At 41.4% G+C, this 24,265-nt stretch overlaps 1 protein-coding gene across 2 annotated transcripts in view; it reads left to right on the top strand.

Moving 5' to 3' along the window:
* The window catches only part of NELL1 (neural EGFL like 1), a 1,014,750-nt gene that overhangs the window by 98,702 nt on the left and 891,783 nt on the right, over positions 1 to 24,265 (top strand). For both annotated transcript variants that reach the window (XM_043452361.1, XM_043452360.1), the window contains exon 3: positions 9,711 to 9,861. In XM_043452361.1, coding sequence (XP_043308296.1) covers positions 9,711 to 9,861 — 151 coding nt within the window. The remainder of the gene's footprint in view (positions 1 to 9,710; positions 9,862 to 24,265) is intronic.

Below are 24,265 nucleotides of genomic sequence, written 5' to 3'. Positions count from 1 at the left end.
TTGAGGATTCCAATGAGATGGGGGTGGAGATATGAGGATTATGGAGGGAGACTTGATCACTGGTAGGTTTTGGTGCTAATATAGGGAGACAGGGGGCTTTCCAGGTGGCATTAGTAGTAAAGAATCTGCCTGCCAATGCAGGAGGCACAGAGAAATGGGTTCAATTCCTGGGTCTGGGAAGATCTCCTGGAGGAGGAAATGGCAACCCACTCCAGTATTCTTCCCTGGAGAATTCCATGGACAGAGGAGCATGGTGGGCTACAGTCCATGGGGTCGCAAAGGGTCAGACACACCTGAGCTCACACAGGGAGACAGCCTGAAGAGGGGTGGTTTGCTAACTTCTTAGTGACCAGGGCATGCATTGATTTTCCTTACTGGTGTTTTTAAATGTTGAGAAGAAGAGTTCAGTTCCCCCACCATGCTCATCTAATTAGTAAAATCATGCGGGCACCTGAATCTCTTCAGTCACATAGGAATTTTAAAAAATTAGCACCATGTGTCACAGGATTCCTGGGGTTTAGTCTGAATGGAGGAGCTAGGGATGATTTGCTGGCTTTATTATTCCTTAGGCAGCTTATTATTTTAATGTAATTTTTCTCTGCAGGTTGGGGTTATAATTGAGTGTCTTTGGTAAACCTCTTCTGTTGGGTCCCAGACTTCAGAATCAAGATATATTACTAGCGCAGCAAATAGCTTTTGAAGTTTCACCACATACCAGGCACCATGCTGAGTGCGAGTATCTATTGATAAACCATTTTCTATGGAATTCAGTGCAGTGGGCATGATAGCTGTTAATGAAGTGATGGCACAATAAAATGATTAGACACATAAAGGCTTGATATTTATAAGAAGCCCAGTGATGGCAACATAGGGAATACAGGTTGGTCTGGGATGATCAGGGAAAGCTGGTCGGAGGAGTAACGATTAAGCTGGTATCCACAGAAGAGGGAAGGAAGGGAGGTCACTGCAGATGGGAATGTACCAGGGTGGGAAGGAACATGGCCCTGGGAAGAAGAGACAGGAGCTTGTGTGGCTGGAGTGCAGGACGAGGTGGGTAAGAGACAGGAAGGAAAAGAGAATGGAAGCCAACAGAAGCAGGGGTGCCAGGCGAATGCCATGGAGTGTTCTGATCGACTCTGCTGAGGACTCAGTTTTGTCTCGAGTCACAGGCTGCGTGACTTTGGGCAAGCCATTGTCTGTGCTCAGAGTTTGACTCTGTGCCTCAGCTTCCTTACCTATAAAATGAGGGGATGCTATTTAGCTCAGGGGTTGTGCAAATAGGTTGTTCATCAATGTTTCCTGAGTGAGTACAGTGTCAGGCACTGGGTATATGATGATTTGTCCCTTTCCCACATGTACCAAGCACTGAGATTGTACATACCGGCAAACAGTAGACCTAGCACAGCGCAGAGTGTGGCATATGGAACCAGCCTGCCAGGTTGGAATCTCAGAACCATGGACTCCTAGCCCACCTTTTTAGAAAATCATTTAAATTCTATGAAACTCAGTTTTCTCAAATGTAAAGTAGGAAAAATAGTAATGGCTATTCCTCAGATTATTGTAATTAGAGAATACGTGTAAAGTAGTTAACTCTGCCCTTGTACCATAATATGCCATATACACATGTTGGCTTTTTATTATTCTGGCTTCTGGAGCTAATGGACGTTTAATGGGATATTATCGTGAACTTGTTAGTGGAGATAGAAATCCCTTACATATTAACTGGGAGGCTCTTGGTGTTTCTTACTACTTTCTGCTTGTGATTTCGGCTGCTTTGAAAGTGCTTAGATCAGTAGCATCTGAAGTTCTCAGAGAAGGGCCCAGGACCTAAGAGTGGACACGTACCTCTCTCCACACAGCGGCACTTGCCCTCTGGAGAGTTGGCAGTTCTGAAATGGCAAGTTTCCTCTCTACTTAGAAATGAGAAGCCGACTGTCACTTCAATTTAGCAAGTGTTGCTTTACCTTTCAGGGCAATCTTAACCACAAGCTTATGTGGGACTCAGGCTAGAAGGATGTGCCGTGTCTATAACAAGATTCTGCCATGTGTTGAAATTCTTAGTGTACACATGCTGTGATTACCAAGATGTCTCCTGAATTCATCAGTCAAGGCTGTCCTGGTGTGTTTGTATTGTCCTACTTCTGCTGTTTTTGCTCTCTTGACTCACTGATCAGGGGAGAGTTCCTTCCAATATTATGTTGAATAGTTGCTTTCCTGCTGAGACTTTTAGGGAGACAGGCTTGCAAAGAAAGAGGAGTGCTGGGATGATGGAAAACACATGGGTAATGAAAGCTTCAACGTGATCTGCAATGAATGCCTTCTTCTTTCTGTTTCTCCTGTCTAGTAAATGCTTGTTCATCTTTTTGACTCCTCCTCAAAGATGCATCTTATGTGATGTCATCCCCAGGCCCCCTTTCTTTTTTTGTGCCTTGGTTTTTACCAAGTAACTGTCTTGCTTATGCAGTTATCGTTGACGGCAGAAATTGTGTTTTGACCTTTTCGCTGGTACCTGGCACAGAGTAAACACAGATATGTTTGCTGACAACGAAAATCATCACCTTGCTTGCGCTGTATGTCAAGGAAAAGGGAAATGAAGTTGCTTCTAGATTAGGTAGAGAAGAGCCTGTGAATACCATTGTTGAATTTCTCTCCTGCTCCACTCCTCAGCATCCTCTTTCACCTAGCATGGTTTTAACCGATGGTTAATCATCATATTAGCATTTTTAGTCTTTCTTGAAAATAATCTAAGTAGAGCCATTTGATCCTAGGAAGGAAAAAGCACTTAACCCTTGCTGCTGAGTTAGCACTTCTTAACTAAAATCAGGCAAAACCTCTTGAATATTTGGAATGACATTGTCTTCTCTCTTTTTTTTAAAGTGTAAAATGTTCACTGTAAGTGGTGGTTATGTAGGAAATTACCTTGGTGCAATGGTAGCCTCCAAGTATACTCCCAGAAGTCACAAAATTGAAAGCCTCACAGGTAGGCCAAATTCAGGCCTGAATCATGTGGCTTATCAAATCAATTAAAAATACCCAGAAGGAAGCAGGGAAATGAGAGTTGCTAGGGGTCGGGTAGGGTGAGGGGAGAAGGATGGGCTAACCCACCGGGTTCCTGGGTTGTGCACTGGTCCTCTATTCAGTCTTTGAGTCTCCTCTCTAATGCTGTGGCTACATGGACTGTATCTGAGGTTATTAAAGAGGAGGTTCAGCAGATAGGAGGTGCCTAGCACCAATGGCTTCCTCTTAATGGGGAGACTTGGGCAAATATGCCTGACCACAGCTGTAGTTCACTAGTTAATTCGGTGAGCACCAATGGATTCTATTAATATTTCTGAGAGAGAGAGTAGAGGCCGGACCAGAATGGGGATAGAACCGGTGTCAGAGATGGATGTCAGATTTAGAGACGACACAGCTGCCGTTCTGAAGGGGGCTATTGAACATTATGACTTGGTCCTCCCACCCCCTTCTGTTTATAAGTGATACTCTTTTTTTTTTTTTTTCTATTATAGGTGATACTCTTATTCAATCCTTTTTATCTACATTCAACATACTTATGGTCCACTTACTGGATATATGTTTAGCACATTTCAAAGATTTCTAAATTTCTATCTATATTTAACACGTCTATGAATTTATCCCAGGTTGGGAAGATCCCCTGGAGAAGGGCATGGCAACCCACTCCAGTATTCTTGCCTGGAAAATCCCATGGACAGAGGAGCCTGGAGGGCTACAGTCCATAGAGGTCACAAAGAGTCGGACACAACTGAGCAACTAACAGAGACACACACACACACACATGAGTTTTATAAATCCCACTTATTTTTCCTGTTCTCTCTAGAAGAACTGAATATCCTCAAATAATGCAGCAAACACATGTTGTAGTGGCTCCATACATATAGAAGCATAATATTCATGATAGGTTCTCACTAACTGGTTTTCATCAGTTGCCCCTTTAACTCTAGGGGAGAAAAAGCAGGCTACTGCAAAATAGGTGACATACACTGTTTTCAGAAATTGATAACAGTGTTTATTGTTGCCTCAGAAAATTGGCAGAAAAATGATGGAACCTGGGTTTTTTATAGATGGGAAATGCCCTCAGCACCATCTTGCTATGTGACTTAGGAGCAGGGGAAACTGATTCACAGAACTGTTGCACTAGGAAACAACTTGGAGACCATGGAGTTCAATGGTTTACATTTTAAGATATGGTGTGTGAGGATTAGAGAGGTCAAGTGTCTTATCTAAGATCACACAGCTTAGTTATCTGCAGAACTTGGTCTTCAGTTCTTTGAAACCTGGTCCAATTATTATTATAAAAGGAGTAGGATTTCTTATATTTTTTAGTGGCTGAAGTATGGTAAACATTTATTTGAAATAGCTTTACTTAAAAAAATGAAAATGTACATAAAATCTCAATTTATCAAAGTAGATGTTTCTGTTTTTTTTTTTTTTTTAAACATTTCACTCTAAGTGTTAATGGGATCTCTTTACTTCAACATGCCAATTATTTACAATGAGAAATGAGAAAAGCTGGTAAAAGACATACTCAGCTTTCTAGGAGGGTTGGGCTGGATTAGTGCATTAGCTGGAGTGTCCTACAAAGAGGAATAGGCTGAACTGGCACTGGAAATCATTTTAGTTTGATAATCACTTAAGAAGTACTCATTTATCTCCTAGTTGTCCAAAAGGTATCATGCTATTTTCTGACTATAATATTTGTGGTTACTTGAAGTTTATATTTCCATAAATATAACAGGAAAGCAACATTCCTGACTTTCCTATGAATGATCCCATTGTCTACGTGGTAATGCTGTTCCCACCACCTCCATGCCACATCATTGCACTGGGTTTAGGGCAGCCAAGAATGGAGAAGAGACTTGTTTGATACTGTATGATATCAATTATGTGCAATTTAAAACCAATACAAATGAATACACATGCAAAATAGAAACAAACTCAGATTTGTTTCTGAGTTTCACTTATGTTTCACTTGTGGCTCAGTGATAAAGAACCTGCCTGCCAATGCAGGAGATGTAGGTTCGATCCTGGGTCAGGAAGATCCCCTGGAGGAGAAACTGGCAACCCTCTCCAGTATTCTTGCCTGGAGAACCACATGGGCAGGGGAGCCTGGCAGGCTACAGTCCATGGGGTCACAAAGAATCGGACCTGACTTAGCAACTATGCAGATACACAATGGAAAATATATTAGTTAATTAATTCAATAATCTTGATTGAATGCCTGTTTCCTGCCAGCCACTATGAACTGTGGATGCAACAGGGAATAAATAAGTATGTCTGCACTCATGATGCTTACAGTCGAGGGAGGAAAGAAAGGAAGTAAAGTAAGAAACATGGAACAAGGTTATGATAAGTGACACAAGGAAATAATTGATCACAGTACATGATAGTTGGGGAAATCACCAGAGTGGCGTATAAGACATTAATGGGGGTTTTGTTGGAGGGAGTGACCAAAAGGTTGCATATGCAGTGAGAGATGGAGAAGGGAGAGGTAGACAAGAGTTAATTTGTGTGTGACCACGCAGGCCATGCTGAGGAGCCTGATTTCACCCTGGGAGCGATGGGAAGCCAGTGGAAGGTTTTATGCAGCAGATGGAAGTGGCCCTGGCTTCTGCTTTAAGCAGGGCACTTGGGCTGTGTGTGGGCGACAGAGGAGGGAAGGCAGCGTGGAGACCTTGAGGACGCTATTGGAGAGATGATGGCAGCTTGAACAAAAGTTTAAGAGTGGGGCCAGGAAGAAATAAACAGATGCCAGCTGCCGGAGCCCTCATGATATGTTTTTGGATTGAATACAGAGGGTGGAGAAAAAGAAAAAATCGAGGACAATTTTGACCTGAGAAAGTGGGTGGTTCCATTTGCCAAGACTGGGAAATCTAGGAGATAGTAGAGGGTCATTGGAGAGAAAAAGAGCTCAGTGGTGGATACAACTTGAAATGATATTTGATGTGCACATGGAAATAGTCAGGAGGACGTTGCATATATGAGTCTGTTACTTAAAGGAGAGGTTAAGGTTGCAGATGTAAAATTTTGGGGTCATTGGCCATCAGATTTGATCATATCCCTCAAGGAAAATTGAGAGGTGAGGACACCCGTAACTAGTCTGGTATTCATCATCCCCCCAGTCGGCCTGCTGATTAATCATGGCCCTCTTTTCACTGGGCCTAAGCTTCAGAATCCTCTATGAGCTCTCTAGGCAGCCACCACCAATCAATTGAATCCTAACTGATGAGTAAAGAAGGAAGTAGCAAAGAGGAAAAAAATAAATCTAGATGTTAATCTGAACCAAGACTTTTTACCTGGCACTAAATTCTAGGTGAAACTGATTGCAAGGCTCCTTGCCCAGCAGTAATAATAATAAAAGTAACATTAACAAACATTGGCTAATGGTCTCTAGTTTGCAGAGTGATTTGTCCATACATTTAATAGGTTTTGAATACCTTTATGGAAAGTCCCATCACTTCATGGCAAATAGATGGGGAAAAAGTGGAAACACTGACAGATTTTATTTTCTTGGGCTCCAAAATCACTGCAGATGGTGACTGCAGCCATGAAATTAAAAGACTTACTCCTTAGAAGGAAAGCTATGACCAACCTAGACAGTGTATTAAAAAGCAGAGATATCACTTTGCTGACAAAGGTCCGTTTAGTCAAAGCTATGGTTTTTCCACTAGTTATGTATGGATGTGAGAGTTGGACCATAAAGAATGCTGAGAACTGAAGAAAGGATGCTTTCAAATCATCAATCCTAAAGGAAATCAATCCTGAATGTTCATTGGAAGGACTGACGCTGAGGCTCCGGTACATTGGCCACCTGATGTGTAGAGATGATTCATTGGAAAAGACCCTGATGCTGGGAAAGATTCAGGGCAGGAGGAGAAGGGGACGACAGAGAATGAGATGGTTGGATGGCATCACCGACTCAATGGACATGACTCTGAGCAAACTCCGGGAGATAGTGAAGGACAGGGAAGGCTGGTGTGCTGCAGTCCATGGGGTCATAAAGAGTCTGACATAACTTAGCAGCTGAATAACAGCAACAATGGATAGTCTTTGGCTAGAATTTTGTAAAAGGCATAGAAGTATTCCCTAAGTGACTCATATCAGCCCTTGGCAGAAGCCTGACAGCATACCACTTAGTAGTAAAGTAGGGAAGGCCTTTCTTTAGGCAGAAGGCAAATGACACTCAGGTAGGTGTTCTATGGGTAGACTGTTCTTGGGTTGGGTCATTTCTTAGTAGAGGACCAACCTTACTTCTGTGGACATAAAAAGATTAGTCACAACCTAAAAGTTGAGTTCAGTTCAGTCGCTCAGTCATGTCCGACTCTTTGCGACCCTGTGGACTGCAGTATGCCAGCCTTCCCTGTCCATCACAAGCTCCTGGAGCTTACTCAAACTCATTATGTTTTATTCACTGGAAATTTTTAGGACTTAAGCCTGGGAGGCAGCACCTTAATTAACCCTGAGGGAACTGCTCCAAGGAGGCGAGGAGAGGGGCCAGGTTACGTAGAAATTTTGCAACAAAAGGTAGGTAGTTTGAAGTCAAAAGATTATTTTAAATTAAAGAAAACCAGGTAACCCAAGTTAAGGAATTTAGTGCCTTTCTATGTATGGAAAGATGCAAGAGTCTGGGCTCCCTGAAATCATTCCTACGCACCTCACATATCTGGGGGCCAGTATCCTGTTTTCCCATCTTGAGGTTCCTCAGGGGAAACTGTGGGAAGTGGCTGTAGTCTGATGGCTGCTATTAATAGCAGAGATTCTTCCCTTCCTAAGTTCCCTCACCTGCTCACCCGCTTCCAGTTCACCTTCCAAAGGGCTCACTACCTTACCTTCTGCGGTGGCTGCAATTGCTGTTGACTGTGCATGCTTTGTTTACTGACACGGCAGGAAATAATTAATTTCTCACTTCCCACCATCTGTAACCTAAACTCCTACATCTGGAAGACTGTGTTCTTTTCTGTGCTGCAAACTTGAATTGGCAATGTGTAGGATTATAGGCAATGTAGCTGGGGGCGGGGGGACTGTGAGGCATCAACCTAGTCTATCCCCCTCATTTTGCAGTTGAGAATACTGAGGCCTGAGGTCAAGAATTTGAGGGTTTCTTTTTGTTTAAAAGCCACTCTTTAGAATGAGGTGGTTCAAGGTTCTAATACGAGTCTGTGATATTGCTTGGACGACATGACCTTTGTAGTTCTATGTTTTTCTTTTCTTTTAAAAAACTCTTCATACAGTTTTTAAAGGTTTCTTTCCGTTTACAGTTGCCACAGAATCGTGGCTATGTTCTCATGTTGCACAGTACATTCTTGAGCCTATATTACACCGCATAGTTTATACCTCCCCTCTCCCACCCCGTATAGTCACTCCCCCTCCCCTCCTCTGGTGACCACTAGTTGATTGTCTGTGAGTCTGCTCCTTTTTTGTTATATTCACTAGATTATTGTATTTTTTAGATTCCACAGATGTGATATCATATAGTATTTGTCTTTTCTCAGTCTGGATTATTTTACTTAGCATAATGCCCAGGTCCAGGTTCATGTTTCTGCAAATGGCAGTATTTCGTTCTATTTTTATGGCTGAGTAGGATTCCATTGTATGTACACCACAGCTTCTTTACCCATTCATATGTTGATGGACACTTAGTTTGTTTCCTGTATTATCTTGGCTATTGTAAGTAATGCAGTTTTATAATATGTTTTTCAAGGGTTCCTCAGGCAGTCCTGGAGAAATACCCAAGTAGTTAGCATATGTATCACTGTATCACCCTATCGCTTGCAGAGGACATTGACATGAGAGAAGGCCACCAATCCTCTGAATACTTTTCTCTAATTCCAGTGCCTTGGTGCCCACTTTCTGGTGCCAGAAAGTATAGTGTAAAATAGTGGTGTGACACCTAGTTTTATCATGACAAGGGTGAGTCTGAGTATGAAATGAGGGATCTCTCTCATTATGCGGATGTTGCAGAAAGAAAGATTCCTGTCTAGGAGCAGGATTCGCTGAACTCACACACCTCTAGACCTGCTGAATTGGCCTAAACTTTAATAAATATTTCATGAGGACAGTCATCTACTGGATGTGCACAGAAATTCCAGGCACGCTGATGGATCCTGAGCATGCCTTGTATTTATTCTTTTAGCAAAAGCACAGTTGTCTGGCATTATTAGTTCTAGTAAATCTCTCCTGGTCACAAAGCCAGGACATATTTCCCTAGATGTGTGTGGAGAGATAGAAGCTGAGGCCACAGGAAATGGGAAATGAGAGCCTGCTGAGTGGCCCTGGATGCTATTAGACTCAGGATTTTCTGAATTTTGGACCCCATTTATCTGACTGCCTCTCACCCTATTTTCAGCAACCTAATCTGTTTGCAGCAGGCCAAATTGCTCCCTGTCCCATCAAAATCCCTGTCAGAAAATCACTGACTGGCCAATTGTGAACTTGTCAAAGTGACAAGTGGGCACGATGGCCGGGACAGCATTTCCGGGCTTTGCCTTGAGTGTGGGCAGCCATGTGGATTGGTGGGCGGCACCTGAAAATGGAAACTATTGACAAGAAGGGCAAAGGGGAAAGGGACCCTGGATCTTCCAGACAAGGCATTTTTAACTGTATGTCTTTCCTCCTTTTCCTTCTCATATTCCCTCTCCTCTTTTCCCATCTGTATTTCTTCTTACCCCTTCTCCTCCTCCTTGACCCCTTAGATGCAGAAAGAGAGATCCATGCAGCCCCTCATGTGAGTGAGAAATTAATTCAGCTGTTCCGGAATAAGAGTGAGTTCACCTTTCTGGCCACTGTGCAGCAGAAGCCATCGACGTCAGGAGTGATCCTTTCCATTCGAGAACTGGAACACAGGTAAGAAAGTGCCATCTACTTCTCAAGATCTACCTGGAATTCATGCACTACACAATGTAAAGGGTGCAACTCCAGGAGAATGTTTGGCTGGATGAAACCTTGCGGCTGTTGAACATGTTCATGTACTTAACTTTGCGTTAAGAATTTACTTTGGGTGAAGTGGCTTTCTTGTTTGCTCTGCAAGGACCACTCGTGAGTGTCTTTCTCACCTAATAGTCTTCACTCATATAAAACCACATTCTATCCATCAGATTTAGGTCACCAAGTTAATTAGTTATATTTACCAACAGCTTCCAATAGAGCTTCATTGTGTTTATTTTATAGTAACTGTGCTTGATACTGGGAATATTAAGATGGATAGTATAGAATTTTTATTCTAAGGATCACATCACAGAAAGTAGGGAAGGAAGGACAAACTATGTCCCCATTAGTAGGACAAATGAATGTCGTAAAGAAGTGTAGACGCAGTGCTGGAAACTTGTGTTTCGGGGATCAAAGTAGCTGCTGTTGATTCTACTAAGCTTTGTCTTAAGCCAAGAAAGGATGATGGTTGATAAGGAAATCAAGTGAGTAGATATTTGGCAGGCTGTATAGGAGGGATACGGAATAGGAAGAAAAGCATTCCAGAAAGAGGTTGTCGTGATTTGAGGATGGAACAGGTAAGTGGTTTGCATGTAAGTGTGTGTGGGGAAGGGGCTGAGATGTTTGGGGTAGTCAGCGATGGGTGGTGTTACAGAGGCAGGCAGAAAGTCAGATCCTTTCAAAGCTTTGATGCCATGTCAACAAAACTTGGACTAAAGACCCCATAGATAAATGGGAAGCCATATAAGGGTTTTCATTTTGAAAGGTCCCTCTGTTAGGGAATTTGAAGTAATTAGATAATCTAAGACGAGGTATAAGGGCCTCTCTGGGATATACTGGTAAGCTGGAGCAAAGCAGAAGGAGAGGGGAGAAAGACTGTGTCCACAAGCCTCTGTTCGCTGAGAGCCCCCTCTCTTGGCCCCCATAAGTGTGCCAAGCCGGAAGCTTGCTCTGCAGCCAGAGCTCCTGGACAAGTAAGTAGGCCTCCCTCTCAAAAAGACCTGGGGTGTGTTTCAATCTGCTGTGTATGCAGTGCCCTGGGAGTAGTGGCCTGCCAGGGACTATCTCGTCAACTGTTACAGTTCCAGGGGATCCAGGAGCTTGGCTCCAGGGTTGGGCAATGAAAGGTGTCCCTTTCAGCTGTAAACAAACCAACCAACCAACCAACCCAGGGCACTGGATAGTGCAAAAGCTCTCTGTATACTGACCCGCCTGGAGTTGGCAGAGAGAGGACTCCAAGATGGTACGGCTGCCTGTCTTCCTCCTGGAGAGTGTTACGGCAGGCCCCTGAATATGTCTGTTAGATTAGATGCCTTCCCCTCAAGCCAAGGAGAAGGCAACGGCAACCCACTCCAGTACTCTTGCCTGGAAAATCCCATGGATGGAAGAGCCTGCTCAGCTGCAGTCCATGGGGTTGTGAAGAGTCAGACACGACTGTGTGACTTCACTTTCACGCATTGGAGAAGGAAATGGCAACCCACTTCAGTGTTCTTCCCTGGAGAATCCCAGGGACGGGGGAGCCTGGTGGGCTGCTGTCTATGGGGTCGCACAGAGTTGGACACGACTGAAGCGACTTAGCAGCAGCAGCAGCCGCCTCAAGCCACTGCTTTATTGTAAGCAAATGAGCTGCCTCTGACCTGGGCCCCTGAGGTGGGTGGATCCCAGGTTTGAGCTGTTTCTCAGATCATTATAGCTTTGAGGGTCCTGGGAACGGGAATCCCTTTGGTTTTCAAAGCTAGGCGCTGTGGGAGGCTTGTCTCTTAGGTGTAGGTCTTAAGAACTGGGGTGCCTATTGTGGAGTTCAAATTCTTTGCCCCTTAAAAGGAAGTTCTAGGTTTTTAATTCCTCCTGACTGTGGGTCTCTGAATGAGGGTGGGATTTATGGTGAGATTATGTCCAACCCTCTCCTATCTGCTTCAGTGCAGTTTTTTTTTTTCTCATTTGCCCACATCCTTAGCCAGTCTTCAGGTTTTCTCCAGAGGCAGTTGCTCCATTGGTAGCTGTAGACCCAGTGTGCCAATTGGGGGAGGTGTGTTCAGGATCTTCTTAAGTCACCATCTTGGATCGGAACCTCCCTGCCAGTTTTAATGTAATACCAACTTTATGTTAATCCTCTGAAAATACTTATGAAGCACCTACTCTGTTCTAGGTGCTATGCAAGTTTTTTTGTGGGGAAATGAAAGAAACAAAATTTAAGCGTTTGGCGTGGGAAGCAGGGCATGACCACACAAAAAAACTAAGGAATAAAAAAGAGCTATTAATAGAAAAGCATTACACTGGCGTTATAAGGCAGTGTGCAGCTAATTTCAAGATTATGTGGCTCCCCCAAACTGCTTCTGTGCCCCCTCCTCTCCTAGTGGACAGTGGTGGGAGCACGCTGGAATCCCCAAGCCTAGGCAGCAGTCACTGCCCAGGCAGAGGGTGGCAAGAGTTACTGGGCAGAGCATGCGGGAAGGGCGGGGGCAGCCGAGCCAGTGGCTGAGAACTGGTCCCAGGGAGGTGGCAGGTGGTGGGACGCAGGGCTGCTATGAACCGAGCCTGCCCACTGTGTGCTCCACAGTCCCCCCGACCTCACTTAGGAACTGCAGGCAAAGATAAAATTACCAAGAATTTCAAGACAGTGACTACAGACTATTAAACCAGAAGCGTGGGGCCCTTCCGAGGGCAGAATCCTGTGCAGATACACTGGTCACGTGCCCATGAAGCCGCCCCACCTTGACCTGGCTGCGGACATGATGCCACCCTCCCTGACCCCATCAGATCGCTTGTGTAGGTTCGGTGTGCCCTTCACCTGCCTTTGATGGACTCTGTTTCTGAAGGTTGGCACCTGACAACTTGGCTCAGAGCACTGGACATCAGCTTCTGTAGCCTCTTCATCCTACTATACTCAGAGTGGAAGTGTGTGGGAGTTCACTCCATCCCCAGGCTGCCTGAAGGTCAACGATTGACTCGTGAGCGTGGAGTACGGAAGCCTAGTCTCTTGGCCTTGGATGCCTGGAGACCAGTCAGTCTCTGAGGCTTCATTCATCCCCCAGAGTGACCAGGAAACAGGCTGAGGCTGCGACTTCCTGTTTCACTCCCTCCCTCTCATGGGAGCACTTCTTTAATAGATCACTTGCTCTTATATTCTCATGTCAGAGTCTATACTGGGGAACCAGAGTTCAGTAAACCTTCCTTGAATTACTTTTTGATATGTCAACCTAAATAGGCAAAAAATGATGGAAAGGTGTTAGGTTCAGTGAATTTGGTATATTAAGTTAAGGAAGACAACCTAGAGGGGAGACTCCTGAACAGGTTGAGTTTCGCAGATAAGGGAAAGGGAAAGGTATTGAAAAGCTGGTCGTAAAACTCATATGAAAATTCAAGAGAACTGAAATAGCCAAAACAATCTTGAAAAGGAAGAAACAAAGTTGCAGGACTCACACTTATCAATTTCAAAACTTAACACAAAGCCAAATCATTAAAACAGTCCTGGCATAAGAATAGACATATATATCAATGGAATAGAATTTGAGACTCCAGAAATAAACCTTCATATTTATGTGCAATTGATCTTCAACAAGGTTACCAAGAAAATTCATTGGTCTTCAACAAACGGTGCAGGGACAACTGGCTATCCACATACAAAACATCAAGTTGGACCACTACCTCACACCACATATAAAACTGACTCAAAATCTATCGAAGATCTAAACATAAGTATTAAGCCTATAAAACTCTTTAAAGAAGTCATATGCAGTAAATCTTCAGACTCAGGATTAGGCAATGGTTTCTTCAAAAACAAGTACAAGCAATGAAGAAAAACTGAACATCAAATTTAACAACTTTTTTGACTCCAAGTATATCATGAAGAAAATGATAGGATCTACAGAATGGCGGGGGGGGGAATCTATAAATCATATGTAATAAGGGACTTATACCTATAAAACAACTAATACAAAATCATAAAGACAAACCACCCAATTAGAAATGGACAAATGCTCTGAATAGACAATTTTCCAAAGAGGATATATAGCAGCCAATAAGTGCCCGAAAAGATACTCAACATTATCTGCCATCAGGAAAATCTAAATGAAAACCACAGTGCAGAGAACATACTGTATATCTAAGGGACCAATACTCAACAATTCTCAGTGGTTACCTAAATGCAAAGGAAATCCATAAAAGAGGGGATACGTGTATACATACAGCTGATTCACTTTGCATACACCAGAAATGTAACATCATAAAGTAACTGCACTGCAGTTAATAAAAAGTCACAATGCAGTATCACTTCACATCTACTAGGATGACTATATCAAAAAGAAAGGTAATAATGAGCATTAACAAGAATGTGGGAGAAATTGAAACTCTCATATACTGCTGGTAGAAATGTAAAATGGTGCAGGCACTTTGAAAGACAGTCTGACAATTCCACAAAACTCTTAACATAGTGACTACTTGATTCAGCAAGTCTACTCCTACTTAAATACCAAGAGAATAAAAATGTGTGTCCACACAAAAATTTCTACAGGAAAGCTCATAGCAGCATTATTCATAATAGCCAAAAAGAGGAAACAACTCCAAAGCCCCATCAATTGATGAATTGGATAAATAAAAGGTGTATCCAAACAACACAATATTATTCTGCAATAAAATGAAATGAACTACTGGCCCACACTCCCAACATGAAAGAACTTTGATGTTAGTTGTAGATTTTCTTAGATGCTTTTAACCAGGTTGAAGAAATTTCATTCTGTTCCTAACATGCTTTTATAAGGTTGAGGAAGTTCTCTTCCATTTCTAGTTTGCATGTTTTCTATCATGAAAGAGTATTAACTTTTTTCAAGTGCTTTTCTGTATCTATCAAGATGATCATGTAGTTTTATCCTATTCTACTGATGTGGGATATTATACTAGTCGATTTTGGACATTAAACAAGATTGCATTCCTGGGATAAATCCCACTTAGTCATGTGGGATATAGTTCTTTTCATATGTTCCTGGATTTGATTTGATAGTATATTAATATTTGTATCTATATTCATGAGAAAGAATGATTTGTAGTTTCCTTTTGATGTCTTTGGTCTGATTTTTGTATTAGACTTTTAGGCTATGTGAGCTATGCAGAATAGTGTTTTTTTAGCTAACATTTGTTGATTATGTATCATGTACTAGGCATTTGCTTCTCTGGTGGCTTACTCAGATGGCAAAGAATCTGCCTGCAGTGCAGGAGACCCGGGTTTGATCCCTGGGTTGGGACAGTCCCCTGGAGGAGGGCCTGGCAACCCCACTCCTGTATTCTTGCCTGGAGAATCCCTATGGGCCGAGGAGCCTGGCTGACTACACTCTACAGGGCTGCAAAGAGTTGGACACGACTGAAGTGACTTACTCCACAGGCACTAGGCATTTAAATTTTTTTGTTTTAGTTTTTTTCAGATGATCCCCCTTGATTTTAAGTATACTATTTTGTAACTTGATAATAATGAGTTTTGTCTCTCTCATTCCAGTATTTATAGTAGCTATCCCTTTTTGTTGTCTTATGATACTGGCTAGACTCTTGAGATTAAAGGTCCTCATTAAAGTCAGAGAAGCAGCAGACAATACTATCTTAATGTTTTCCTTATCTGTTTAATATAATGTCTGATAGATTAGAAACTATCTGTCTTACATGTGTATATGTATATATACATATATACACACATACATGTTACCATGTAAAGGAAACAGTTCTGTTCCTGATTTACCGGAAGGTCAAAAGAATCATGAACGGCTGTTACATGTTATTAAATCAATCTCACTTATATATATGTGTATATAGTATGTATATGTGTGTGTGTTTTGTATATATATACACACATAAAGTCGTCATCTGATTTAAAAGGCCAAAAAATTATGAACAGCTGTAACATTTTATTAAACACTCTCTCTGGATACCTTTTGAGATAATTATTATTTTCTTTCATTTTTTAACGTTAATTACATTGAGTCCATAAAGTTGAATTATTTCTGAAATCCTTAAATTTATATTTACTAATGTTTAAGATTTTTGCATCAATATTAATAATAATAATAAAATGGTAATGTTAATTTAAGTGCTGATAAATGCTAGACATTGTTCTAAACACTTTAAACTCATTAAATACTTTTTAACTCATAAGTGAGATACAGTAAATTTTACTGACTGTGATTTCATTCAAAGCTTTTTGAATTTTATGCTCTAGACTGGTTTAAATATATAGGCAATACCTCTTCTATAAATGTTTCTGATAGAATTTGCCTGAAAATAATGTGGGCTGATAATTTGTGTTTGGGGAGGCTGGGAAATCTTTTATTGCTGAAAATGTTCATTTCTCATCTCTTTTATGGTATTGTTCTATTTAATTAATTTTAGACTCTTCTGTGGACCAATTTACATTTTGTTGAAATCATATATTTTATTGAGATCTCCCTCTTTTGGGCAAATAGTTGGACATTATATTCCTTTACTTAATAAAATTTTTATATTTGTGGTTATTTCTTCATTAACTTGTAATATGAAATATATATTTTTCCTTCTTGGTGAAGTTCATCATGGATTGTGTAATTTATTGACCTTTTTAATGAAACAGTTCTTAAGTTTTATTGAGGTCTGCCATTTTTTTCACTTTAAATTCATTGATTTTTTTTCTTCTTGCCTCTTTTTCAGTCGCTTTGGTATTTTTACTGGTTCTTTTGATGTTTAGTTCATTTGTTTTCAGTATTTTCTGTTTACTGGTAAAATCACTGAAGACTTTATATTTTCCTGTGAGTATCATTTGGATATAGCCCATGGATACTGCTATATACTGTTTTCATTTTCAGTTCTTTTCTATAGTTCTTAAATTTCAGTTTAACTTCCTCTTTTTGATCTAAGTTAGAGGAATATTTAAAAATTTCAAAGTGATTAAATGAAGAAGTACTTAATGGATGACTTCTGGTTTTTATGGTTAATTAAAGATGTATAATATGTACTGTAAGATAATGAGAGTGAAAATCTTTTCTGGTACCTGTACATACTCACTACTTTTATTTTCTGAGGGGAAACATCTTAAAAGGATGTGTAGTTTGTGTTTACACAGATAAACCTTTGTGTAGCATCTTAGTTGCATTATTCAACTATGTGTTTTATTTTATGACCTTGAACTAGGACATTCTGAGTGAGGTAGATTAATAGCTTCTACTACGATTAGACTTTTGTCATAATCTCCCTGGATAGCTTTAAAGGCTAATCCTGGAAGTGCCATGCATTGCCTGTACCACATTTTATTGACCATTACTGGGAAATTGGTTCTAACTGTGTGCCAAGGCTGAGAAAGCCTGGTTACTGGAATAACTAGGCAGTCTCTGTCTTGATTGTTTGGAATGTGGTCTGTGCGCAAATAATGATAATAGCGTAGGTAAGAGACTGCCTCACACAGGGGTTTTTGCCAGGTGGTACTCAGAGGCACAGAGTATGTACTTAGCAACTGTTAATACTAAGCAGACAGATGATTCCTTTTCTTTGGCTCTGGTTAGGGCTGCTCAGAAATGTCATGTCTGATTCCCAGGGTTCACATGGAATATATTGCCCCCGGAATAGATACTGCCCTGGATGTACTATACGTGGGAGGTTGCAAGGACAATGAGAAGGGCAAAGGTGCTGGTACCTGGAGACGGAAACGAGTAATCCCTTGGGATTTTTGTACAGGACTAGAAGTATTTGCCACACTGCCATGTTTAAAATGGATAACCAGCAAGGGCCTATTGTATAGCACATGGAACTCTACTCAATGTTATATGCCAGTCTGGACGGGAGGGAGTTTTTGGGGGAGAATAGATACATATGTATGTATGGCTGAGTCCCTTCACTATTCACCTGAAACCACCAAAACATTGTTAATTGGCTATACCCCAATACAAAATGAAAAGTCTAAAGTTTTGGGGAAAAAAGTATTTGCTAAACATCTACCATAATTGTTGGCCTGTAATTTAAAAAACCAAAAAGCCAAGATGGTGATCTTAAGGTGGAAATTTGACAATGAGGGGACGGTGGATGCTGGGAAGTGGCCAGATGAGCAAACAGCCACTTTAGTTCACTGGTTAAAAAGGAAAACAGTATCTATCACCCAAACCTTCTGGTAGTGTTCAATTTCCAGTGAAAAGTCACCTTTGCTGATGGAGCAACACGGGGAACCACATTTTGGATCTGAATACTCTGCATCCCTGGCAAGTCATCATCCACTGCCTTTTCTGTCATCCAGAAAAACTGCATTTACTGTTTGGAAATTTCTGCTTTCAGTGTCTGCCAGGCTCCCAGCTCTTCTCAGGGCCATTATTGAATTAATGGCGGAAGAGTTCATTCAGTGGCTGAGGTTCCTTCTAGCTAAAGGCAGGCGTCTCTCTCACCTGGTGGGATTCCAGCAGCCGAAAGTGGATCATATGGGAGATGATTCCTTAGACCAGGAGTGAACTACTTGGCCCAATGATATCTAGAAACTCCCTTGGAAACTGAGCCAGTTGAGTTCCCCTGAATATCTTGAGTGAGTAGATAAAACGAAATGGGAAGTTTAAAAATAAAGACAATTGCAAACATATATGGAGGTAGTAATTGAAATAGACTCTTTGATGTCGTGGAATGGACACTCTGTTATTTTTGCCTGTATTTCTAACTTGACGGATTTTTATTCTCTTTTTTTTAGTGCCAGTTGAGCACATTGGTAGAGCAACAAAGACGAATGTCTTACTGAGCTATCTTAATAGCAATGCAGATTTAATGTTTATTTTTCCTGATTGAAATATGTTAATAAAGAGCTTTGTTAAAATGGAAAGCTTAATTAACGTAGATTAAATCTAATTGAAAGTTCTGCCAGTATATGCAACACTATAAGATATAATGGTAAATCTTCTGGTTTTCAATTTTATTCCTAAATTATAGATAAAATTTAATCTAAACATAATTGGCTAGGAACCTGAAAGTTGGGGGTCTAAGAGAAAGCTTACTGTAGAACACTGTTGTGAGGAGATGAAGAGGACATTTTTGACTTGCTAAGAAGGCATCTCCTTTTAAAAAATTTTGTATTTCAAAAGTTACTCTTCAGTTTTTGTAGTTCTTGTGGCAGAAAGAGCTGTCTACTTAGACGCTGGATTGATGCGGGTTCAATTCCTGGGTCTGTCAGCTCTAAGATGTATGAGCTTTTGCAGTTGCTTTTAATTTACCTCAACCTTGGTGTTCCTTTATGGAAAGTGAAGTTAATGATGTTGTGTGTGCGTGTGCACATGTGCACACTCAGTTGTGTCTGATTCTTTGCAAACTCCTGGACAATAGCCCACCAGGCTCCTTTGTTCATGGGATTTCTCAGGTAAGAATGCTGAGTGGGTTGCCGTTTCCTAATTTGGGGGGGGGTCTCCGTGACTCAGGAATAGAACCCGAGTCTCTTGCATTGGTGGGTGGATTCTTTATCACTAGCACCATCTAGGAAGCTTAATGTCATAGAGTTATTGGGAGGATTCAACAGGAGTGTTTAGGTGAATGTTTCCTCATGTCTCATTTTTCTAGGCACTCAACAAATGTCATTGCCCTTTCTCTCCTCAGGTTTTTTTTTTTCTTGGTAGATATTTCCTCATACCTTCCCAGATTCTTCAGAAGTGAAAAAGGTAGATATTGGCAGTTCCTCATCATTTGAAATAGTGTTTAGGTTAACAATTAAGACATTGTTATGTATAATCTAGAAACAGTGGTTGTCCTAATGGAATGCATTTGGTAGTTCCTAACTGCAGATTTGCCTTCCTAATTATGGATGATTTATGCTGCTGCTGCTGCTAAGTCACTTCAGTCGTGTCCGACCCTGTGCGACCCATAGATGGTAGCCCACCAGGCTCCTCCGTCCCTGGAATTCTGCAGGCAAGAACACTGGAGTGGGTTGCCATTTCCTTCTCCAATGCGTGAAAGTGAAGTCACTCAGTCGTGTCCGACTCTTAGCGACCCCATGGACTGCAGCTCACCAGGCTCCTCTGCCCATGGGGTTTTCCAGGCAAGAGTACTGGAGTGGGGTGCCATTGCCTTTTCCGTGATTTATGCTAATATGTAAATTGTTTTGCAGTTTCAGACAATTTATTGAAGCCTATCAGAATGGAGGGTTAGGAGGTGGAAGGAATTCTAGAGGAGTATTACCTGTTTTGAACATAACCCAAGAGAAAAGTTTTTTCATGGATGATTAACAGTACATTTTTAGAAATTAAAGCTCTTACATAAGCTCAAGTTTAATTCTTCCCTCAAGGATAACTAGCATAAGGCTTATATTAAAAAAAAAAAAAAAGGTGACTTCAGTTGTTAAATTGCTTACAATTGGGAAGGAAAAAGCAAGTTCAGATTGGAATCTTGCCCAAATGCAGATCTCTCTATGCTGTTTTCAAAGTAGGTTGTCACTTTGCAAATAAATTTGGGGAGGCTGTAGATTTAGAACTGTGTTCTTATTAGACTGTAAACCCCTTCATCAATAACATTCAGGAAATATTAATGAAAATCTATCACATACCTTGTGTGGTGGTAGATACTGGGCTACAATTGTGAAGCATGCAGGGGTAGAGAAAATCAATAAAACACCACAAAATGTGGTTAGTACCCTGCTAGGAATGTAGGGAGCACAGGGCAGAATACCTTGATTTTCCCAAGAGAGGTTGGAAAGCCTTCTCAATGAGGATTATGCTCAAGGGGCAAAGTACAATAAGTAGAAATCAGCTAGACCATGATGAACACAGAAGAGAGTTACAGATGCAGCGTGACTGAAGGGGCGAGAGATGAGCGCGATCATGGTGGGTTAAGTTAACTGAAGAAAAATGCCATGTTGTTGGAGAGTGGGCAGAGCATAGGTAGGGACATAGGTGCGAGGTGTGGCCAGAAGGGAACCAGAGAGTTAAGCAAGAGGCTGGACTGTGAGCGGACTTCTAAGCTCTTCATCGGGCTTAGCCTTTACTCCAAGGGCAATGAGGAGTCATGGAAGGGATCTAAGTACGGGTGTGCCGTACTTAGATTTATATTTTAGAAAAATCACATTCGCTGCTTAGTGGAGAAATGCATGGAGATGGAAGGCCAGTTAGAAGGTTGCTGAAGCTTTCCAGAATCTGGATTCAAGAGGATGGAGGCCTGGACTATGTATGATAATGGTGGGGCAGATGGAGAGAAATGGATTAATTTAAGAGACAGTTAGGAGGTGGTGTGAACTGGTTGTAGTTGTGTTAGATGTTGTGTGGGACAGATACGGAGGGGTCAAGGGTGATGCCCCAGGTTCTGACTTGGGCTACTGGGACTGTGCTCTGAGCAGACAGCAGGAGGTGGTATGACTTTTTTATCCTTGTGTTTGCATGTCACATACTGTATAGTTCTTGAGTTTACTTTGCTCAAGTTTTTAGTTAAATTAACCAAAATAGAGAAAAGCAGAAAAGGGTAAGAATAGATGGGAGAGATTCTCTGGGAAATGGGATTTTCTCCTCCTGGAAGGAAGCTTCTTCTTGAAGAAGGAAACAGCAGATAAAACTTAAATATGCATCATCTAGTTCAGTTCAGTCACTCAGTCATGTCCAACTCTTTGTGACCCCATGAACTGCAGCAGGCCAGGCCTCCCTGTCCATCACCAACTCCCGGAGCATACACAAACTCATGTTCATTGAGTCGGTGATGCCATCCAGCCATCTCATCCTCTGTTGTCCCCTTCTCCTCCTGCCCCCAATCCCTCCCAGCATCAGGGTCTTTTCCAATGAGTCAGCTCTTCGCATCAGGTGGCCAAAGTATTGGAGTTTCAATTTCAGCATCAGTCCTTCCAATGAACACCCAGGACTGATCTCCTTTAGGATGGACTGATTGGATCTCCTTGCAGTCCAAGGGACTCTCAAGAGTCTTCTCCAACACCACAGTTCAAGTTCTTTGGTGCTCAGCTTTCTTTATAGTCCAACTCTCACATCCGTACATGACCACTGGAAAACCTTAACTAGACAGACCTTCGTTGGCAAAGTAATGTCTCTGTGTTTTAATATGTTGTCTAAGTTGGTCATAACTTTCCTTCCAAGGAGAAAGTGTTTTTTAATTTCATGGCTACGGTCACCATATGCAGTGATTTTGGAGCCCCCAAAAATAAAGTCTGACACTGTTTCCACTGTCTCCCCATCTATTTACCATGAAGTGATCGGACTGGATGCCATGATCTTAGTTTTCTTAATGTTGAGCTTTAAGCCAACTTTTTCACTCTCCTCTTTCACCCTTATCAAGAGGCTCTTTAGTTCCTCTTCACTTTTTGCCATAAGGGTGGTGTCATCTGCATATCTGAGGTTATTGATATTTCTCCCAGCAATCTTGATTCCAGCCTGTGCTTCTTCCAGCCCAGTGTTTCTCATGATGTACTCTGCATGTAAGTTAAATAAGCAGGGTGACAATATACAGCCTTGACGTACTCCTTTTCCTATTTGGAACCAGTCTGTTGTTCCATGTCCAGTTCTAGCTGTTGCTTCCTGACCTACATACAGGTTTCTCAAGAGGCAGGTCAGGTGGTCTGGTGTTCCCATCTCTTTCAGAATTTTCCACAGTTTATTGTGATCCACACAGTTAAAGGCTTTGGCATAGTCAATAAAGCAGATATAGATGTTTTTCTGGAAATCTCTTGCTTTTTCGATGATCCAATAGATTTTGGCAATTTGATCTCTGGTTCCTCTGCCTTTTCTAAACCCAACTTCAACATCTGGAAGTTCACAGTTCACGTGTTGCTGAAGCCTGGCTTGGAGAATTTTGAGCATTACTTTACTAGCGTGTGAGATGAGTGCAATTGTGTGGTAGTTTGAGCATTCTTTGGCATTTCCTTTCCTTGGGATTGGAATGAAAACTGACCTTTTCCAGTCCTGTGGCCACTGCTGAGTTTTCCAAATTTGCTGGCATATTGAGTGCAGCACTTTTATAGCATCATCTTTTAGGATTTGAAATAGCTCAACTGATATTTTATCAACTCCACTAGCTTTGTTCGTAGTGGTGCTTCCTAAGGCCCACTTGACTTCACATTCTAGGATGTCTGGCTCTAGGTGAGTGATCACACCATTGTGATTATCTGGGTTGTGAAGATCTTTCTTGTACAGTTCTTCTGTGTAGTCTTGCCACCTCTTCTTAATATCTTCTGCTTCTGTTAGGTCCATACCATTTCTGTCCTTTACTGAGTCCATCTTTTCATGAAATGTTTCCTTGGTATCTCTAATTTTCTTGAAGAGATCTCTAGTCTTTCCCATTCTGTTTTTTTCCTCTATTTCTTTGCATTGATCGCTGAGGAAGGCTTTCTTATCTCTCCTTGCTATTCTTTGGAACTCTGCATTCAAATGGGTATATCTTTCCTTTTCTCCTTTGCTTTTTGCTTCTTTTCTGTTCACAGCTATTTGTAAGGCCTCCTCAGACAGCCATTTTGCTTTTTTGCATTTCTTTTTCTTGGGAGATGCTTCTAAATGCGAGGAGACAAGACACATGGGACCAGGGTTTTCATCATTTTATCTTTACACCTAGAAGAGTGCAGACAGTTTCAAGGAAAAGTTCAAAGGCTGTGGTGAGCATTAGAAAGTAGTAATTTTCATATAGAAATAAATGAATGGAAGGTTCACCTGTTAAGAAAATGAGGCATTTTTTTCGGAAACATACTAATTAAATAAAATTTAAATCTTTGTTGGAAGAAATGAAGCTGCTCAGATGATTTTTGACCTTAATTGAGGACAAGAAGTGTCACAGCAAGAGAGTATAATGTTTTGAGTAAATTGCTCATGCTTGTAGATATGCTTATTAGATTTTGGATTGCTTAGTGTTTGAGAAATGGGAAACGGGCAAATATTGCCATTAACCTTTACTTTCTTAGTAAAAAAGTCACAATTTCATTAATATTTATGCATAAAATTTATTTGTTCAATGCAGTTCCAGAGAATTTAAACTGTCATCTTTGACTTCATTTAGAATTAGTAGTTGTGAAACACTTGAATGCCTGAGTAATAGGTATTCACTCATTTGGTTCTGCAGAGAGAAATGTGGAGAAAAGGGCCTTGTCACTGTTGAAAGATTTAACCCCCTGAGTTCCAGGTGAAAGGCATTCCAGACTGCCAAACCATTGATGAGAGTGGTACTATGAAAAGAGTGCTGGGCACAAGTCAGAAGACTCGGGTTGAAACCTCTGCTCTCTCAGTGAATATCCAGGAGACCCTGGGCAGGCCCTTCCCTGAGCCTCAGATAATTCCCTGAGTTATCTGTTAAACAGGAATCCATTCATCATTCCTCAGAGACTAGTCTGTGTCAGATACTAATCTTTGGCAGGAGCACTGGTGGATTCTGGTGT

Source organism: Cervus canadensis, chromosome 29 (genome assembly GCF_019320065.1).
Source record: "Cervus canadensis isolate Bull #8, Minnesota chromosome 29, ASM1932006v1, whole genome shotgun sequence".
In the NCBI taxonomy this organism is placed as follows: domain Eukaryota; kingdom Metazoa; phylum Chordata; class Mammalia; order Artiodactyla; family Cervidae; genus Cervus; species Cervus canadensis.
This window is presented reverse-complemented; position numbering and strand designations above follow the sequence as displayed.